A 19,894-nucleotide genomic window follows, 5' to 3' on the forward strand; every position below is an offset into this window, starting at 1 on the left:
CTTTTCTTCTGTGTTGGCTTTGTGAAGCTGTAGAGTTATGAAATAATCATTTGGTAATTTGGAAGTTTTGCTAAAAATAATTACTTTGTTTCAGTCCTAATATTATCTTCATGGTTTTGAAAACATGTCATCAGGGGGAAAAAATCCTTTGGTTTTGATCTAAGGCAGAAAATGTGCTAGGATAACCGTCTTCTCCATCACTAATTGAGTTGATTTCCTTTCAGACTGTTTTACAATGAAAATATTAAAACAGGAGTTCTATTTTTGCTGCCTAAAATAATTGGTTTTACTTTTTTAAAGATGCTATCTATAATTTCAGAAAATATTTCTTTCTAAACTTTTGTCCTGAGTTTAGAATAGCTTGAAATTATAGGTGTCTAACAAGTATTTCGCAACTGTCAATTCACCTGTAGCCTCTGTGCTCTTACCTCATTATGAAGTGACACAGGAAGAAAACTCATTACGTGATAATATGAAAACACATAGTTGTCAAAAAGATAAATGAGTCTGTATTGCAAACCCATCTGTTGTGGTGGGAGTCAAATGATTTAGACACATTTGGGCATGATACCTTCTTTTTAAACAGGAAAACATAGAAAAGATTTCTGTTCCGATCATTAGACATTATATTGTGTGCTTAATTTTTTTTTTTTTTTGGTCTCTTACAGGTGATATTATACCCAACTTCTAATAGCTCCAAGTCAGCTGAGTTTCACCGAATGATAGTTCCAAAAAATAGCCAGGACTCTGACTTAAAAATCAAATTAGCAGTGCGAATGGATAAACCACCACATATGAAACATAGTGGGTAAGTGTGGACTTGACATCTTTTTCTCCTGAATTAATGAATTTAATTTCAATGTATCCCTTTTGTCCATTTACTGACAGAGCCAGTATATCATGAAATTTTCCCCCAAAATGACATTTATGGAACAACTTACTATTTTAAACTCCCAGACAGCTTTATATCTAAACACATGGGTATTTAGTTAAAATAACTGTGTCCATGCTAACATAATGTTGGTAATCGATCCCAGTGGTATTCTACCCCATTTATATCGATGAAGAGTAGTGATAGCTGGAAAGCTCTAAAAGATATTTTCCAAAATATAATGATGGTTGAAACAAGCATAGCATTCACGTCTCCAGAAATGGTTACACTTACATAAAACATATTAAAGCTAAAATGTCATTCAGATCTAACCAGGAGGCTGTGAAAAGTTTTGTCAGGGAGGATTGTGAGTGTCCATGCAGTGTGTGAGTGGAAAGCCACATCGACAATGGAGGAGCGGACGCTGGTGGGGAAGCCGGACCACAGGGCCTGTCGGTGGGGAACTACCATGGGCCGGGGTCAGCCCTCATCTCAGCCAGGGCTCTTGTTCCCTTGTAGTTGGTGAGGTAACAGGTCTGAACTCTTCAAGACCATAAAATGAGTTTGTTTTTTAAAAAAAAAAAAAACCAAAAAAAAAAAAACAAAACCCTGGGTCTTTCTCAGATTAACACTGTAGGACTCACTGCAGTCAAATCCCAGCACAGGGCTGTGAAGAACATGACCTTTTTTCACAGTGGATAGAAGCACTTCTGAAGTGGCTCCCTCTGAGATTAGCAGCCAACACAAGAGCCTAAGAAAGTCCATTCCCTTACAGAGAGGTGTCGTCTGCCCACTTCGGAGCCGAGTCATCAACACTATGGCAGAGTGAATGGATGAGTCAGTAAGATAAGACTTTTTTGGATGACTAGTGGGCCTAACGACCACATTGCTTCCTTGGTTTGCATGGGCAACGTAAGCCGAGTCAGAACAAGGCTCGGTGACAGAAGAACAGCTCAGAGGTGGACTGTTTGAAAGGAAACCATAATTTGGGCAGCCCACATCATGGCGTCTTCGGTGCAGTAATGCAGACTAAAGGCTAACATGACTCAGCTCATAATGCAGATGGAGTTCTGGGATTTAATATTTGGAGTTCTTCTCATTACTCCGTCTTCCTGCTCACCACAGATTTATTTAGCAGGCACGGATTGAGCATTTACTGTGTTCCTCCCATAACAAACCTCAGTGGTATACCATCTCGGGCCTAAAGGAAGCGACTAGTCAGGGATTCAGGCTTGTATACAAATAATTATGATAGTGAACGATAAGTGCTGTAAGAGAGGAATGGGAGCTGGTGGAAAGAACACCTGATTTTAGCTGCAGTTAGTCATGAAAATCTCACAAGACACCTGACTTTTGAGATAAAACTTGAAGTACGAATTCGAGTGGGCAAGGAAGAGGAAGGGCACCCCAGTCATAGGACATAGCATATTCACAGGCAAGAAAGAGTTCTGGAAAGACTTTTCAGGCCAATGAAAACAAGTTGGGTGCAGCTGGCATAGAGAGGTTGGAGAATAGAAAGTTAGAATACTACTACTCTAAAGTGCTTAGAAACTAGTAGAGTCTAGAGTTGGGCATAAAGGAACATACATTCCAGGCACTCAGTTGTTTCGCTACTGTTTTTATATCCATCTCTTTTGATGAAGGGCACCTTAAGACATTGGAACCTGTGTATTATAATTCCAACACAGTCCTTAATTTGCAAATGGCCTGTACCCTGGTGAATACCCCTGGAGCCTTCAGAGTATCCCAAGAACCAAGATTAAACATGAGCTTGGGCCCACGACAAGTTCTACAGCCTTTCACGTCTGTGGAAATCCCTGCTCTCCTCTTTGGCAACTCCTTCCTATAGAATGTTCCAGGGCAGGTGGGTCCATCCAACCCCCTGCTAAGACTTGAGTTTTTGGGTGGTTTTTCCCTTTTTAAATATTTTTTTTATTAATCCTTTGCACTGAAGGAGAGCTGGTTTAGATCTTATCTCTAAGCCCTTGACTAAGTCCGGAACCTCAAGGTGGGTCTGGAGTTAACTTCTGTCTAAGACTACCGGTGACGGGGGTCACTAAGGAGAATATATCACAGCCTCTCAATTTAATATGGAAAGCCCGAGAACTCACCTTGGATTCAGATCAGGAATGCTTTAGATGCAGCCACATGAATTAATATCTGCTATTCCTAAAAGATACCAACAGGCAATTCTAGACCTTTGGGTATCTCTTTAGTTTATAGTATGTAAAAGGAAGGAATTCTAGAACTGAAAATACCTGTGATGCTATTCTGCTGGTTGGTATGTTATGTGGCGTAATTAAGAATATCATATTCTATAATAGCGATTCTGTAAAAACTAATAGCTGTTTTGGACATCATAATAATGACGATGATCAACCAGAATTAAAGGTATCCAAACTGTGATGGTGATGTTTCCCTATGGCAGGTACAGGTGCTTTAGCACAAACAGCTGTTTGGGTTCCTTAGAGCTTGTGGGAACACATAAATATTTTAAATATCACCCCTGTGCGTATGGGCAAACATGATTTGACCTCCATCATAACTGTATCCATCTTTTTTCTGCAGTGTTTCATAAATGGATTTTACTGAATTTAATTATATTTAAGAAGAGAAAGTCTACTAACCTGTTTCTTCCAAGTACTCTATCATATGCCAAAGTGATAGTAGGATATGAGTAGTAGATTAATAGTGTTCAGTTTTGGGGCTGGATTGTGTTTTGTCAATAATTCATCCTATAATGAATAATTAACAGATCAGTAATGAATAATTGAAAAAGAGGCAAGTCAAGTTAAAAAAAGATTAATTTATCTTTAAAATATGGCAAACCCCTCTTTTAGATAGACTTGTCAAGTGGATTAAACAGTAAATTGGGAGGGTTATGGATTTTTATCTTCAAAGCACTTTTGGGAACCAGACTTTGAAATCCTCTGGGTCTTTATTTAAAAAGCCTGTTGGGCACCTGGATGGCTCAGTGGGTTAAAGCCTCTGCCTTCAGCTCAGGTCATGGTCCCAGGGTCCTGGGATCGAGCCCCACATTGGGCTCTCTGCTCAAGCAGGGAGCCCGCTTCCTCCTCTCTCTCTGCCTGCCTCTCTGACTACTTGCGATCTCTGTCTGTCAAATAAATAAATAAAATCTTAAGAAAAAAGCCTGTTGGATGTTCTAGGAATATGGCATCTCTTATGTGAACTATTATAACATGTAAATGAATATTTACCACATATATATAGCACCTTTGTGGGCCCTCTCTCTATATATTTTTAAGATTTTGTTTATTTGACAGAGATGTTGCAGGTAGGCAGAGAGGCAGGCAGAGAGAGAGAAGGAGGGATGCAGGCTCCCCACTGAGCAGAGAGCCAGATGCGGGACTCGATCCCAGGACCCCAAGATCGTGACCTGAGCTAAAGGCAGATGCTTAACCCACAGAGCCACCCAGGCGCCCCACCCTCAATATATTTTATCAGTGTTTATTTTTTGTGCCCCCAACCACCCTGTGAGTTTTTTAAACTTATTTAAATCCCAGTGCCCCATGCAGTATGCAGTCAAGGATAGGTATTAATATAATAATGATGATGAAAATAGTAGTATGCTCTTTAGAGTTTTAAGGAAAAAATGGCAGTAAGTTGCATTCCTAAGTTGAAATGCAAAGGATTTTAAACACAAGTTAGAGTATAAATTTAGATATAAATTTAATATATATTGATTGTATATTAATATATTATTAATTAATAATAATATATTAACTAATAATAAGATATAAATTTAGATATATAAAAATAGAGTATAAATTTAATGTGAAAAATATCTAAAATAAATGTGTTTGGTTCTCTTGCATTTTTGAATAACCTTTTTATAAGCAGAATAATATATCTGATAAAAAGCTCATGTTTCTGATAACTAATCAGCCCATGACTAGACATTATAGTTTTTTAAAAATAGGATTGACTACATGTAAATGAAAATATATTTAGTTTGGATAAAATAAACATAAAGATGATTTCATTCTTTTAAAACCAAACTGTACATTACCACATGATGTAGATTTGATTTTTTTAAAAAGGGCTTACTTATTTGTTTGGAATATGTCTTATAAACTAATTATATAAACTCCTATACATCTATTAAATGACTTACCAGCTAGGTAGCTAGGTAGGTTAAAAAATTCATACTCAGTTTTCAAATTTATTTTCCTCCTTTTTTGGATATCTGGAAGACAGAACTGTTCTTGAACAAATGGACTGTCCTTTAGCATAGCCTAGTGGCTGAGGGACAGTATTAACTTAAATCTCATAATACTATTCCTGTTTTTATTAAATAACATTTTCCTAATTCAAATGTAATTTTTTCAGTCAAAAGAAAGGTAAAATAAAATGGACCTAAATAAAACAAATGACTCTTAGGACAGTTCTACAATGGTAAAGGAGAGAGAAGAAAATTAAATGGTTACAAATACGTAGAGGGAGGTGGCATGGACCTAGCCGAGGTCTTCATGCAACTGATTATTTTATAAGGAAAAAATGAATGTGTAACTGTGTGAGAGTTTCATCACAGTTAAGAACTGGTAAGATAAAATGTTGGCCAAAGTACTGTGCCGTAAATCTCCTGTTTCTCTCTGTGCAGAGTCGTGTTTGGCTATTTAAACATTTGTTGATTAAACAGAGGTACTGAAATATTTCGTAATTGTCATTGACAAAAGTCTCTCTTTAATTTATACCATAAAGGTTTAAAAGGCACTAGGCCTGTTTCTTGCTGCAGGGGAGAGACAATAGTTCAGCTTCCAGCAGGAAGGAGGGCTTGAACACTACGCTGGCTGCATTATCGTTGTCCCATGTTTCCCAGAGAGCTGACCAGCTGTGCATTCAGGCCCTGGGGTGTCATGCTGTCAAACGTGGCATTTGCTCATAAAATGAAATGACCGCACTCTTAATAAAACTGCATTGTTGATGATTTTAAGGTTTATGATCTTCAATTAGGTTAGGGGATAGTCTCATGATCAGAGGGAGGAAAATCTTTTGTCAAGGTGGCATTTGCTTAGAGGGTCCAGGCCTTACGAAAAGGATGGGTCTAATTTTTTTTTTTCCTGGAAAAAAATTGATTCCCAATTTAAGCTGACCTTTTAGAATGATTTTCCTACATGTCCCTGTCTAAAATAACCATGTTTTGACATTTGAACCTACATGTAGGTCTGTTTGCCTTCCCGATATGAATTTACCTTACTCTGATTTATTCTAATTTCATAGAAATCCCACTTCTTACTGCCTTGCCAAAACTTCTGACCAAGTATTTGCTAGGTTCTTAAAAAATCTTTTTTTCCCACACACAGCTTTCAGCTTTCAGAAGAGAAGTCTGTCTGTGATACTTTATAAACCTCAGTGTAACTGTTGTAGAATGATAAAACGAATAAGCCATAAAGCTGACTTTGTTTTTCCAAATGCCTTATATTTGTGTCCCTTTCTGTATGCTGATTTACATCAAGAATTTTATTTTTCATTTCAATTTACTAGGGACTAATTATGTAATAATGGTAGAAACATTTTCAGGCATGGCTTTAATGATCACTAAACTAGATGTTTTATACTCCCTTCATAAAACTTCTCTGATTTCTCCTGTAATAAGTTAGTTTGCCTTTAACTTTAACCTTAAATGTAACTTTCTGCTCAATACCCTTTTATTCTTGAGATTTTTTCCAGGGTGTAATATTTTAACATACGTTACTTTCTTCTCTTTCATGCATCCAATAACTATGCTCTTTTGCTGTTTAAATATCCTTCGGTGTCCTGTCTGGAAATCGGGCCAAATAATTAAAAGTGGAATATGAGGTCTTTTAAAATTTTCTTTCAGGAGCCACAGACCATATCCAGAGGTTATCCTAATTATTTGGGGGCATTTAAAAAACTATAGTGAAAACTATTTTGGAATACGATATAATTTCATAAACAGCTAAAATACAGAATGATAATAGGTCTGTTCCATCTCAATTGATGTCTTACCATAAAATTTTTGGACTGTGTACTGACGAAGTAGTACTTTTTGTTTCTTTGCATGCATCCAGAAGTTTTAAAATATTAACACTGAATTTATAAAGCCAAAATATTGGGCTTATAAAGTGAGCATTGTGGAAGGTCAGGAAAAATTTGGACTTTATAGGGATACTTGCTTTTAGTTCCTTTCTCTGATAGGTGTAGCTGAATGGTGGTGCAGGTGCAGGACAGACAGTGATACTTGCATAGAACGAGTGCCAGTGTTCGAGCCAAGACACCTGTGCGTATGGTCTCAGTTCTGTCACTAACTTGGGTGAGTTATCACACCTGTCCTGGCCTGCTTTCATCAGTTGCTAAAGGGGACATCTGACTAGGGAATTTGAATGGCCCCTTGAGCCCCCAGAACTTTATGACTTATCAGATCATTTCCTCCCTCGCCCTTCCAGGAGCAGTCCACCCATCCTGTGGTGTGCCTGCACAGAGAGGGTGAGCAGAGCTTAGGGCGAATAGAGGTGGTAGAAGGAAGGACACCTGGGAAGATGAGACATTTGGGGTTTATGTGAATCTTCTCAAGACAAGAAAAGGAAGTGTGAAGACTGCAACATTAGGTTGCTTTTATGTAAAATTAATTTGAAAAATACACTATAGTTCTAGAATTGCTTCTAATCTGATTATAGTAGTGGTACTAAAAAAAAGAAAGAAAGAAAGAAAGAAAGAAAGAAAGAAAGAAAGAAAGAAAGAAAGAAAGAAAGAAAGAAAGAAAGAATCAGATGGATATAGAGGCCCCTGGGTGGCTTAGTTAAGTGTCCAACTCTTGACTTTGACTCAGGTCATGATCTCAGGATGGTGAGATCAAGCCTCGAGTAAGGCCCGGCACTTGGCGTGGAGCCTGCTTTAGTTTCTCCCTCTCCTTTACCCTCTGACCCTGCCCTCTCCTTCTCTTTAAAAAAAAAAAAAAAAAACCACAAACAGGTATGTATAAAACTTCAGAAATGAAATACACTAAATATACTAAATAGAATAATGCAACTATGGGTGAAATTTTATTTTCCAGATTTTACTATTAGGATGAAAGAATGCAGTTATCAAACTAAAGATCAAATAATTTCTTCTAATTAAAAATAGGTAAATTTATTGTACCAAATATCTGATTATTGGGGAAATCATTTGAGAGGATTCCTTAAGGTGAGCTTTGAAGGACTCCTGTCCTGATATTTAAAGAGTCAGCATGGCTTGGGAACATGAACTCTGGAGCCAGACCACCTGCCTTCACATCCTGGCTGTACCAACTGATTGCTGTGGGATCTTGGGAAAGTTATGAAACCTCTGTGTGCCTCGGTTTCCTCACCTACAAAATGAAAATGTTAATAGAGCCTACCTCATACAATTTTTTAGAGGAGGAGTTTTTTTTTTATTGCAATATAATTAGCATACAATAGTCCATTGTTTCGGGTATACATCATAGCTTCCAGAATTCTATACATTACTCCAATCATGATGAGCGTGGAGTAATGTATAAATCAATACATTATGATAAATGTAGTCATTTGTCCCCATACAGCATTATTACAATATTGTGCAATGCTGTACTCTTCATCTCTGACTTATTTATTTTATAAGTGGCCGTTTGTACCTCTTAATCCTCTTTATTTCACTCATCTTCTCTGGGAGCCCCCGGTTTGTGCTCTGTATTTTAGAATCTGGGTTTTTTTCTGTTTATTTTTTTAGATTCCACGTGTAAGTGAAATGATATGGTGTTTGACCGTCTCTGATTTATTTCACTTGGCAGCATAATACCCTTTATAACAACATTCATGTTGTTGTAAATGGCAAGATCTCATTCTTTATAGCTGAATAATATTCTATTGTATATAGATACCACATTTTCTTTATCCAACACTTGGGTCACTTCCCTCTCTTGACTATTATAAGCAATACTGCAATGAACATAGACTACATAAATCTTTTCAAAGTACTATTTTCATTTTCTTTGGGTAAGTACCCAGTACTGAAATTACTGGGTTGTATGGTATTTCTATTTTTAATTTTTTGAGGAACCTCCATACTGTTTTCCACAGTGGCTATGCCAGTTTATATCCCTACCCATAGTGCATGCACCTTCCTTTTCCACGTCCTCACCAACACTTGTCACTCCGTTTTGATACTAGCCATTCTGGGGTGTGAGGTCCTATCTCACTGTGGTTTTGATTTGTGTTTCCCTGATGATGAGTGACATTGAGCATCTTTTCATATCTTTAGAAAATGTCTGTTCAGGTCCATTTTAAAATTATTAATATTTAAGATTATTGTGGTTTCGTACAAACTTTAGTATTCTAGTTCTATGAAAGATGCTATTGGTATTTTAATAGGGGTTTCATTGAAACCGTAGATTTTTTGTAGTATGGTTAGTTCAACAATATTGTAATTCATCAGCATGGAATATCTTTGCGTTCGTCTGTGTCATCTTCAGATTCTTTCATGGTTGGTTGATAGTTTTCAGAGTACCAATATTCCACCTCCTTGGTTGTTTATTTTCAGGTATTTCTTTTTTTTTTTTTTTTAAGATTTTATTTATTTTTTTGAGAGAGAGAAAGCACCAGCAGGGGGAGTGGCAGGTAGAAGGGGAAGGAAGAAGCAGGCTCCCCGCTGAGCAGGGAGCCCATTGTGGACTTGATCCCAGGATCCTGGGATCATGACCGGAGCCAAAGGCAGTCACTTAACCGATTGAGCCACCCAGGCACCCCTATTTTTAGGTATTTCTGATGCAATTGTAAATGGGATTGTTTTCTTGATTTCTCTTTATACTACTTGGTTTTTGTGTAGAAGTGCAGCAGATTTCTGTGTATTTTGAATATTGTAACTTTACTAAGTTCGTTTATCAGTTCTGATAGTTTTTTGGTTGAGTCTCCAGGCTTTTCCTCAACATAGTATCATATCATCTGCAAATAGTGACAATTTTACTTCTTCCTTACCAATTTGGATCCTGTTTATTTCTTGTCTAACCGCTGTGGCTAGTACTTCCAGTATTATGTTGAATAAAAGTGGTGAGCATACACGTCCTTGTCTTGTTCCTGATCTTAGAGGAAAACTTCCCATTTTCACCATCGAGTATGGTGTTTGCTGTGGGTTTTCATATTTGGAGAAGTAGTATCTTAATGTGTACAGTGTGCAGGCAGGAGTAGCTGGCCAGCTCACAGCAATAATGTGTTTTAACTATTGATAAAACCCTAAAGAAAGTATATGTTTGAGTTGAGACACTTCTAAAAGAAGGAAAAATAAACATTAAATAATTAAAAAATGAAACAAAACGGGGGTGCCTGGGTGGCTCAGTCTTTAGATGTCTGCCTTCGGCTCAGGTCATGATCCCAGGGTCCGGGGATTGAGGCCCACATTGGGCTCCCCGCTCAGTAGAAGGTCTGCTTCTCCCTCTCCCACTCCCTCTGTTTGTGTTCCCTCTCTTCCTGTGTCTCTATCAAATAAATAAATAAAATCTTAAAAAAAAAAAAAGACCAAAAGGCCATGATCAACAATGCCAGTATGTCAGAGGAGACAGAACAGGACTGCGTGGAGTGTGTAGCTCAGGCATTAGAGGAACAGGATGTAGAGAAGACACCTGCAGACCATACTAAGGAGTACAACCCCACCTGGCCCTGCACGGTGAGGAGGGAGGAACTTCGGTAGTTGGGTGACACATGAAACCAAACACTTCGTCCACTTCTGTCTGGGCCACCTGGCCGTTCTGCTATTTCAGTCTGGTTAAAAGCATGGCCTGTGTCACATACCCGTGATCCAGCCAAAAACAAGGACTGCCACCCACATTCCAAATACCAGAGACTGAAATCCTCAGCCTTGTCTCAGGGAGCCCCTCAGTCTTTGAACATTTACTGTGTTTCGTACAGGTCAGTATCTGGACAAATTAGTTGTGGCAATAAAACAATTAGTAAAACACCTTCCATTTGCATTTTCTGTTCTGTACCTCTCTGCCCCATAGTTTATCATCTCGAAACCCATTCCTTTAAAAAAGAAAAAAAACCAAAAACTATCGGAGACATAGGCATTATCTACAATTTGTTCAATTCTAGAGGTGAAGATGACCTGGTACTTGATCTTGGCTAGGGGAGAGGGGGTCAGTCCTTCAGTCCTTGAGGTTTCTGTGGGATGTGATAGACTAGCCTTCTCACTCTTCGAGCACTTCTCGCCCATCGTGCAACCATTGCACTTGGAAGAATATCATTGAGAAGTGCATGTCAGGAAAATGATGGCAGAGAAACTAAGCTTCCTCTGGCCGTGAAATAAGTTGATAATAAGTTGAGCTGATGAGAAATTTGCTGGGCTCTAGCTTAATCCTCTTCTCCATTTCTTCCTGCCTTATCCCAAAAGGATGCTCTAATGATTAAAGGTAATCCTTTTTTTTATTTTTTTTTTGAAGATTTTATTTATTGGACAAAGAGATAGCAGGAGAGGGAACACAGGGGGAGTGGGAGAGGCAGAGCCTGCTGCTGGGTTTGATCCCAGGAGCCTGGGTTCATGACCTGAGCTGAAGTCAGACGCTTAATGACTGAGCTACCCAGGCGCCCCCAGATTAAAGGTGGTCATAAAAGGGAAAATGAATCTTTTTGAGCAGCAGCCCTCCATGTGATTCTAATAAAGTCTTTCTGGGAATTAAAACACTAAGCCTATTGCACTGTGATTTAACCAGCTGTGGAAGAAACCCCGTTAACAATTAAATGAAAAAAGAATAAAATAAGGCACTATTTCCAACTCACCCCCCACCTTTGACAACTTTCTTTTGCTCCTTCTCAGGCACCCATGAGGACTGCTACCGAGCAGTCTAGAGCTAGACTGGGCGACCTAGGCTCTAACTAGCTCTGCCTGCAGGTTGCCTTGGGTATGTAGTCCCGTGCCTTCTTGGTTTCCTCATCTTGAAAATAGAATATTGAGCTCATTAAAAATTTTTTTAGTTTTCTTCCAGCTCTGAAATTTCTTTCAATTTTATTTTAAACCTAAAATTTGATGTCCTAAGGAAAGTAAGGTAGAATTAGTTCACATTCTTCCGGTAGGATGGAAACAGGTAAATGATTTGTAAGCCATCTCATTTTCTTTAAGGACATCTCCATAAACAGGAGGCACAGGGTACAGAATGGTTAAGAACACGGGCTTTGGAGTTGGACCTGGGTTCAAACGTGAACCCTGTCATTTTTAGACAAACTTAGTCAAGTTCCTTAACTTCTCATAGCCTCATTTTTCTGAACTCTAAAGTTGAATTGTCCCGAGCAAGAAATGAGATGTACTCCTAAAGCATGTAGCACAGTGCCTGTTCCGTGCAGATGCTCCATCAACTAGTAATGGTGGTTATCAGAATGAAGGTTATTTTAAGGAATTATAGTCCCATGAGCTGTAATAAAACCTTCTAGTTTTAAACACATTGTTAGATTTTATTTGGAAGAAAATTCTCAAAGACAGATGGGGAAATGGTGTGTATATCCTGATACCTTCAGAATATGAAAATTATGTCTCCCACTAGGGCCCAGTGCTTTAATTGTTAGGCTTTAATGTGTTTTTATTTGACAGCTACAATGGATGTAGCTGGTGGTGGTAGTGGTAGTGGTTTGTGTGTGTATTTTTTGCTGCTAACTTTATTTTGCCTTCTCTATGTCCAAAGGGAGAAAAAAGGAAAATAATATATATGAGCACTCAGATAGCTCAAGTTCTTAAAAAAAAAACAAAACACACCTGGAGATTATTTCATAGCAAGGAGAAGAGTAAGCTATTATGACTGCACTGGGCTAAAATAAAGGGGAAATTTCTAAACTTATTTTTTAAAGGGAAAAACCTTTCAAAGCCCATTATTTTAAATAACTAGTGATGTCTTACCTGTCTTTAGGACAAAGGCTAATTTTAATTTTCTTGTTTAAATCATTAGACAATCACGGATCCTCTATAGGTCTAAGCAGTCTGTCAGGTTTTGCTAGTTGTGGTATTCAAATCTGTCCACTCTTCAATAAGTTGTTGATCTCTATTTTTACAGACCAAATAAGTTTTAATTTGTGTGTTTTAAGTTGGTTTTATGTGCTTCGTTTAAGGAGGGATTGAAAAGTTGACTCAACACTTACTGATTCAAAACCGTGCACTCTGTAGTTACCATAGCACCCAAGACATTCATGTAGTTGAATAATTCCTCTGATTAAATATGCTGATGTTTTATGAAAATAATCTCTGGGAGAGGTTGGCGTCATTGAGATGGGGGTCTGAAGGTGCTGCTTGAGTGTTCTCAACTGGGTCCTGGTACAGGCCCTTCCCAGTGGTGGACACTGACAAAACTCTCCCCCCACCTCTGCTCCCACACCTGTTGGTTCTCTGAGTTTGCGGGCTGGGGTGCCCATCCTTCCCACCCTCCACAGAGGAGTGCATTTCTCTCCTCGCTGCCGGGTTTCTCTTCCAACGGGCTTCATTCTTTAAGCTCTTCTCATGACCTGATGTTATATTTACTGGCTGTTGTTTGTCTTATCACTAGAGAGGTATCTCTGTTTGGGTGATTTGCTGTTGACTAGTGCCCCCCACAACCAAGTCTAATTTCCAGAGGAAATTTACATTGTCTTATTGCTATTTTTAAACCTAGTTGTTTAGAAAACTGCCTACTGATTAGTAAAAGCTAAATAAATACTAGAGTGTTCTCTTTCCAAAGAAAGAACAGAATGCAGAATTTATGTTCATTGTTCTTCTGTATTTGAAAGAAGGATTGATTGGATATAAACTTCAAATTATGCCATTATTTAATTGGTACCACTCTTTGTTGGAATATGGTTCAAGATATTTCTCCAGAGGAATTACAATAGGTTTTAGTAGTCCAAAGCCTTAACTAGGACTAGAAATCTAGAGACTTATGAAAAAAACGTATTCTTTTCTAAAAAAAAACTTGAAATTCAAAGTCCTTATTCTCTACAGTGAGACTTCCTTTAATAACTTTTTGCCTAACTATGATGGAGAAAGTAGATTTTTAATATCTATTACCTGCCAATGTTATGTTTTTAGTCCATTTCTGGGATAGGTGTTGTAACTGTAGGATAATGTTAATATACAAGAATGATATATAACCACTACTTATTAAAGGCAAAAAAGAAAACTGGATTTGAGCTTTGTTTACACTGTCTTTGTGGAATCAGTAAAAGTCTTTTGCTTTTTTCTTTCTACAGTAATTCCTGATTAAAAGTCGTATTTATTTCAGAATTTATTCTGTCAGTTCTGTGTCATGAACACTTTAACTCCATTTACATTGGCTCCCCAATTCGTGAAAATACTCTCCCCAACAACTGACAAAGAAGAACAAAGAGAAAGATCAGGGTCTTGATCATCAGAGACAGGAAGCCTCAAGGGTCCATCAGAGGGGAGGGAGTGGCAAGGAGGAGGAACCAAGCCAAGCCAAGAACCTGTGAGTGCGGTCAGCTTGTATAAAGACTGCAAAGAGTTCAGAGCCTAGTGTGGGTCCCAAATAGGAAGAAATTTAGGAGCCTGAAGAGTGCATGAGCTAGAAAACAGGATGAAGCCAGGCAGTAGTTAAGGACCATGTCAGCAAAAAAACTAAGTCAATATTCATTGCTGCAAAGCTGGCCTCATTTGGACAAAAGAGCACAGTAGGTTTGGGGGGGGAGGGGTGCTGTTAATGACTGGCCCAAAGTGAAGAAAATAGTGATGGGTAGAACAGCACATGGGAGTACAGAAACGATTAAATGAAATCTCTTTTAAAGTAATCCTAACTCCTCTCCGGGTGTATTTAGTCCTGGCATTCTTTTCACAAAGAACACCCGATCCTAAGAAGTACTGCTAATTCTCTCTGTGTGATCATACTAGAGTTTAGCAAAATGGGGCATTGGTAATGGGACATAAAATCCCATCACAGCCGCGGTTTCATATCAAGACTATTTGAAATGTCTGAAAATCATTCAGTTGATAATGAGGAAGATAGCAAATGAATTTGTTTCAGCTCGATGAGTGGATGGATGTTTTGATTATAAAAAGAATCATCACAACTTTAATACCAGTGTTAATGACATGAAGAGAGAGAGCACAGTGTTCCCAAGTATTAAAATGTCTAATCACTCATCCTGGGACCCTTCGTATCCTTAAGGATAGTACATTGGTCTCCACATTAGAAGAAAATTTTATTTTCATGATTTAGAAAATCAGTGTTGCCTTTAAAAAGTGTGAATATAGGGGCGCCTGGGTGGCTCACTGGGTTAAAGCCTCTGCCTTCGGCTCAGGTTATGATCCCAGGGTCCCAGGATCGAGCCCCGCAGCAGGCTCTCTGCTCAGCAGGGAGCCTGCTTTCCCCCTCCCTCTCTGCCTGCCTCTCTGCCTACTTGTGATCTCTCCCTGTCAAATACATAAAATCTTTTTTTAAAAAAAGTGTGAATATATAATTTAGTGCCTTTGCTTATTTCGTATATCCATACTTCTGAAATTTTTTAAATGACTGTGTGTTAGAAGGCTATAGCAGTAGACCAAACATCAGCCAGAAAATCTGAATATTCGCTATTTCCGCCTTTGTGAGATTGGTAACGTTTTTTTGCCCATTAGGTCTTTAAGCTTGTCTTTAACCACTTTCTCCTCACTCGGTAGTTAACTCTTCTCTCTCCACACTATTTCCAACAGACAAATCTCTTTCCATTCCTTCTCCCAACACTAATTCAGTCTCTACCCTCCCTGTCCCCCCCACAAAAAAAAACCCTATTTCAGTGCTTTTATACTGATCTGCCTGTATTCATCTATTTTCCAAACTGTTCAGGATTTCAGAATACTACTTTTATTTCTGCCCCCAAATTCCGGTGCTTCCCACTGCTAATGGGATTACATTCACATTCTTTAGCCTAGCATTCCAATTCCTCAAAAATCTGGCCCCATGTAGCCTTTTTTTTAAGAGTTTATTTTATTTATTTATTTTTTTTTAGATTTTTATTTATTTGACAGACAGAAATCACAAGTAGGCAGAGAGGCAGGCAGAGAGAGAGAGGGAAGCAGGCTTCCTGCTGAGCAGAGAGCCCGATGTGGGGCTTGATCCCAGGACCCCGAGATCATGACCTGAGCCAAAGGCAGAGGCTTAACCCACTGAGCCACCCAGGTGCCCCAAGAGTTTATTTTTTTTATTAGAGAGAGAGCACAAGCCAGGGGAGGGGCAGAAGCAGAGGGAGAGGAACAAGCAGACTCCTTGTTCTGAGCAGGGAGCCCGATGCGGGGCTCAATCCCAGGACCCTGAGATCATGACCTGAACTGAAGGTGATGCTTAACCAACTGAGCCACCCAGATGCCCCCTCACCCCCACCATGTAATCTTTTTCAAACTTTTCTCCTTCGGCTACTCAGTGCAAACCCCTAACTTGAGCAAAATCAATCTGTTCACATGCCCAACCATGCTTTTATTAACTTAACCTTATTTCTTTCATTCATACTTAACTAGTATGGGTCTAGTACGAGATTCCTTGTTTTCTTACACTAGTATGGTGTGCTGAGAAAAGCCTTTTGTTTTCTCTATAAACTTTTTCAGGAGCAGACTGCCCACTGACTGCCAAATAACTTTGTCCCCACACCCCTGGTTTTGAGGGATCTGGTCATCTTCTCATGGGTCGTCTTATACCAGAAGAATGGGCTTTCCTTTCTTCTGTCTGCCTAGAACCTTCCTTACATAAAACTCTTTAGTCAGCCAGAATGGCCTTCACTGTATTGAAAGAAGAGACAGGTTTATTTAGAAAATTCATTCTTTGTACACATGGTGGGTTGATTATGTAAATGGATCCAATAAATGGACTCCCTCAACTTCATCTTTTGCCCTATATGTTCCTTCCAACATTGGACTCAGCCACGTGACTTGCTTTGGCCCCTGGAACAGTAGCAAACTCGGCACAGGCAGAGGCTTCAGAAAGCACTCAAGGAATTTTCACTTCCTGTCAAGCTCTCTGCCTTCCTCATGAGGACACGTATGGACTAGATCACTACAGGAGCAGAAAGGAATGAGCCCAGTTGTTCTGGCCAAGGTCTCAGACGTGAGTGAGCTCCAACGAAATGAACAAAGCCAGCTAACCAACTTAGGACTGACCCATAGATTGATGAGTGGGTCATATAGAGCCTTGATCAGATCCATAATCTCAGCGAATAATAGGTTTATGAGAAATAATACATGATTGATGTTTTAAGGTACTAAGTTTTAGGGTGATATATTACATAACAAAGGCTGATACTGTGTACTCTTATAAGAGTGGCCTATTCACTTTTTCCTCTCTTCTACACATCAGATGCACAGAATTGAATTAGTCCTAATCCTTGGCCGTTGCTATAGTCTTTAATAGTTATCTACACATGTAATTATGTATGTTATCTTTCCTGTATATTATGTATATTATGCCTTCTATAAATATATGATAATGTATCCATTTTATCAAAGTGGGCATTTTAGTGATTTCCGGATTTTCCAGATTTTGGCTACTTGAGACAGTGCTACTAAAAGCATCTTGTGTAGCTCTCCTGGTACCTAGGAGTAAAAATGCTGAAATGATGACAGTGTAAATGTTACCTTTACAAGATAAATGCTACCCTTTCTCGTTTTACCAACAGTTGTAGCAATATGCATTGCCTTCAGCTGTAAGATTCTTTTGTCATCTTTGGCTTTTACCACATACTGTCTTCTTTTGATAGAATTTCAAAAATTTTATTTTCTTTGTAAAGTTGTATATTCTTCTGAAGATAGGGAAGGAATCCTGACTTTCACTGTTACTTTGCATCTACGCTTCAGAACGTTGGCGGACACAAATAATGACAGTTGGTTGATTTTTATGTACTTTCAAATTAAGAGGCAGTTATAAAAATTACTTGATACTCCTATTTCCACTTCAGGCTGACTTAGATATCCTGACCCTGTGTGCATAGATGCCCGGAACGTCCTCTATCATAGAATTAGAATCATTCACACTGTGGCCAGTTATGATTAGCTTCTTGTAGACTGGAATGTATTAGTCACCATTGTTTGATCAAGTGTGGTTTTACCAAATGAGTCATTCCACAGCATTTATTGCTAACCATGTGCTAGACATTTTGAGAGAAAGAATGGATGGGTGAAATCTGCTGTTAGAATAGTGATGTTTGGGCTGCCTGGCTGGCTCAGTTGGCAGAGCACACACCTCTTGTCAGTGTTATGAGTTCAAGCTCCATGTTGGACGTAGAGTTTATTAAAAAAAAAAAAAAAGTGATATTTAACATTAATCAGCAGGAGAAATACATTAAAGCTCATCACTTCCCCCATTGAAATAGAACAGCTGTTAACCTAATAGCATAGGCTTAGAAAATGAAGAGAACTGTAAAATGGGGAACAAGGTGGCAAAATAGAACATAATCGTATAGAGAGAATACAATGGTCTAACAGGTGATGCTTCTTCAATGACTTCAATATCCCGGTTGAAAAGAGATCCTAAATAAGTGGTTCACAAAATCTATTTTAATTGGTGGTTTGAAGCTGTTTCCAAAATCCCTTATACCAGATTTCAAAAACAGACAATCTTTGCTTTTTAACTCTTTGTGGGTATTTGATAGACACACAGAAGTGTTGCTCAGGTCAGTTGAGTATAATTTTCATTGGTCAGTGAAAGAACAAGAATATGATTATTTGAGATCAGTATCTGTTTACTGAAAAATATTATCCCATTAGGTAGTGATTGTGAGAATTGTGTTTTTATGAATATTGAATGAAACAAATATGGCACATATTTAAGAAGGATGAGAGGGCTTAACTCTGCTCATGAAATGTGAAAAGCTACAGGAGGAAAGCTAATCAAACTTGATCATCTAGATCTCCAGGCTGATATAGACTATGATGACCAAGGCAGAAAAATTGACTGAGTGAAGGGAATCAAAAAGTACAAACTTCTAATTATAAGGTAAGTCCTGGGGATGTAATGTACAGTATGGTGACTGTAGTTAATAATACTGTGTTGCATATTTGGACATTACTAAGGGGAGTAGGTCTTAAAAGCTCTCATCCCAAGAAATAAATGCATGACTGGGAGATGATGGATGTTAACCAGACTTCCTGTGATCATTTCCCAGCATATACAAGTATTGCATTGTTATATTGTACACCTGAAACCAGTGTTGTCTGTCCTTCGTACCTCAATTTCAAAAATGAATAAGGAGTGGACCTGAAATGAGTAAACTAGTGTAAAATGAGCACGATAGCTACAAGAGAACAGGAAGGTAATGTTTCAGGTTGGAAATACTTCAGAGAGTATGGATAAGCTTATTAGAATAAATTATGAAATAATGTCTCATCAAAAAGAGAAAGTGAGGAAAGAAATTATTTTAAAAATCTGGCATTTAAAAATTAATAATGCTTTACCATTAGCACTTTAGCTTTAGACACAAATACACCTTTTTTTAAAATATGTATTTATTTGACAGAGATCACAAGTAGGCAGAGAGGCAGAGAGAGAGGAGGAAGTAGGCTCCCTGCTGAGCAGAGAGCCCGATGCGGGGCTTGATCCCAGAACCCTGGGATCATGACCTGAGCCGAAAGCAGAGGCTTTAACCCATTGAGCCACCCAGGCTCTCCAACACAAATACACCTTTTTATTCAAAGGAGGACATGTTTCCCCTAAGTCTAGCCTTTGCCTTGACCTTAAGGCACAGTTGTAGACGTTTGCTAGGTTCTGTTTACAGTTTCCAAAATTGCACTTAATTATAGACATCTCTATTGTTCAAAGGTTTGACCATTAGACTTTCTAAGTAGATCTGAGAGAATGAAGTGTTCGGTACCATGTTTTAATTTTATGGCATAGAATTGTATAGTCTGTGTAACTGTGAGATGTTTCCATATTATAGTAGTAACAGGCATTATAAAAAATGAGTTATAAGGGAATGATCAAAGAGGGCATAAAAGTCTACCTCATACTCTTAAAAATTTAGATATTTAAAACTTAGAAATGAAAGTCCTTCTTTATTGTCTGATCCTATCAGCGATATTAACAATTTTATGCATATATCTTCATTATATTAATATATTTGA

At 38.4% G+C, this 19,894-nt stretch overlaps 1 protein-coding gene and 1 pseudogene across 21 annotated transcripts in view; both read left to right on the forward strand.

Moving 5' to 3' along the window:
* CADPS2 (calcium dependent secretion activator 2) overlaps positions 1–19,894 on the forward strand; it is a 530,843-nt gene that overhangs the window by 304,763 nt on the left and 206,186 nt on the right. For all 21 annotated transcript variants that reach the window (XM_032870302.1, XM_032870364.1, XM_032870304.1 and 18 more), the window contains exon 8: positions 669–808. In XM_032870302.1, the coding sequence (XP_032726193.1) occupies positions 669–808 (140 nt within the window). The remainder of the gene's footprint in view (positions 1–668; positions 809–19,894) is intronic.
* Positions 1,281–10,705, forward strand: LOC116872702 (annotated as a pseudogene).

Source organism: Lontra canadensis, unplaced genomic scaffold (assembly GCF_010015895.1).
Source record: "Lontra canadensis isolate GAN:19392208 unplaced genomic scaffold, GSC_riverotter_1.0 scaffold2, whole genome shotgun sequence".
Lineage (NCBI taxonomy): Eukaryota > Metazoa > Chordata > Mammalia > Carnivora > Mustelidae > Lontra > Lontra canadensis.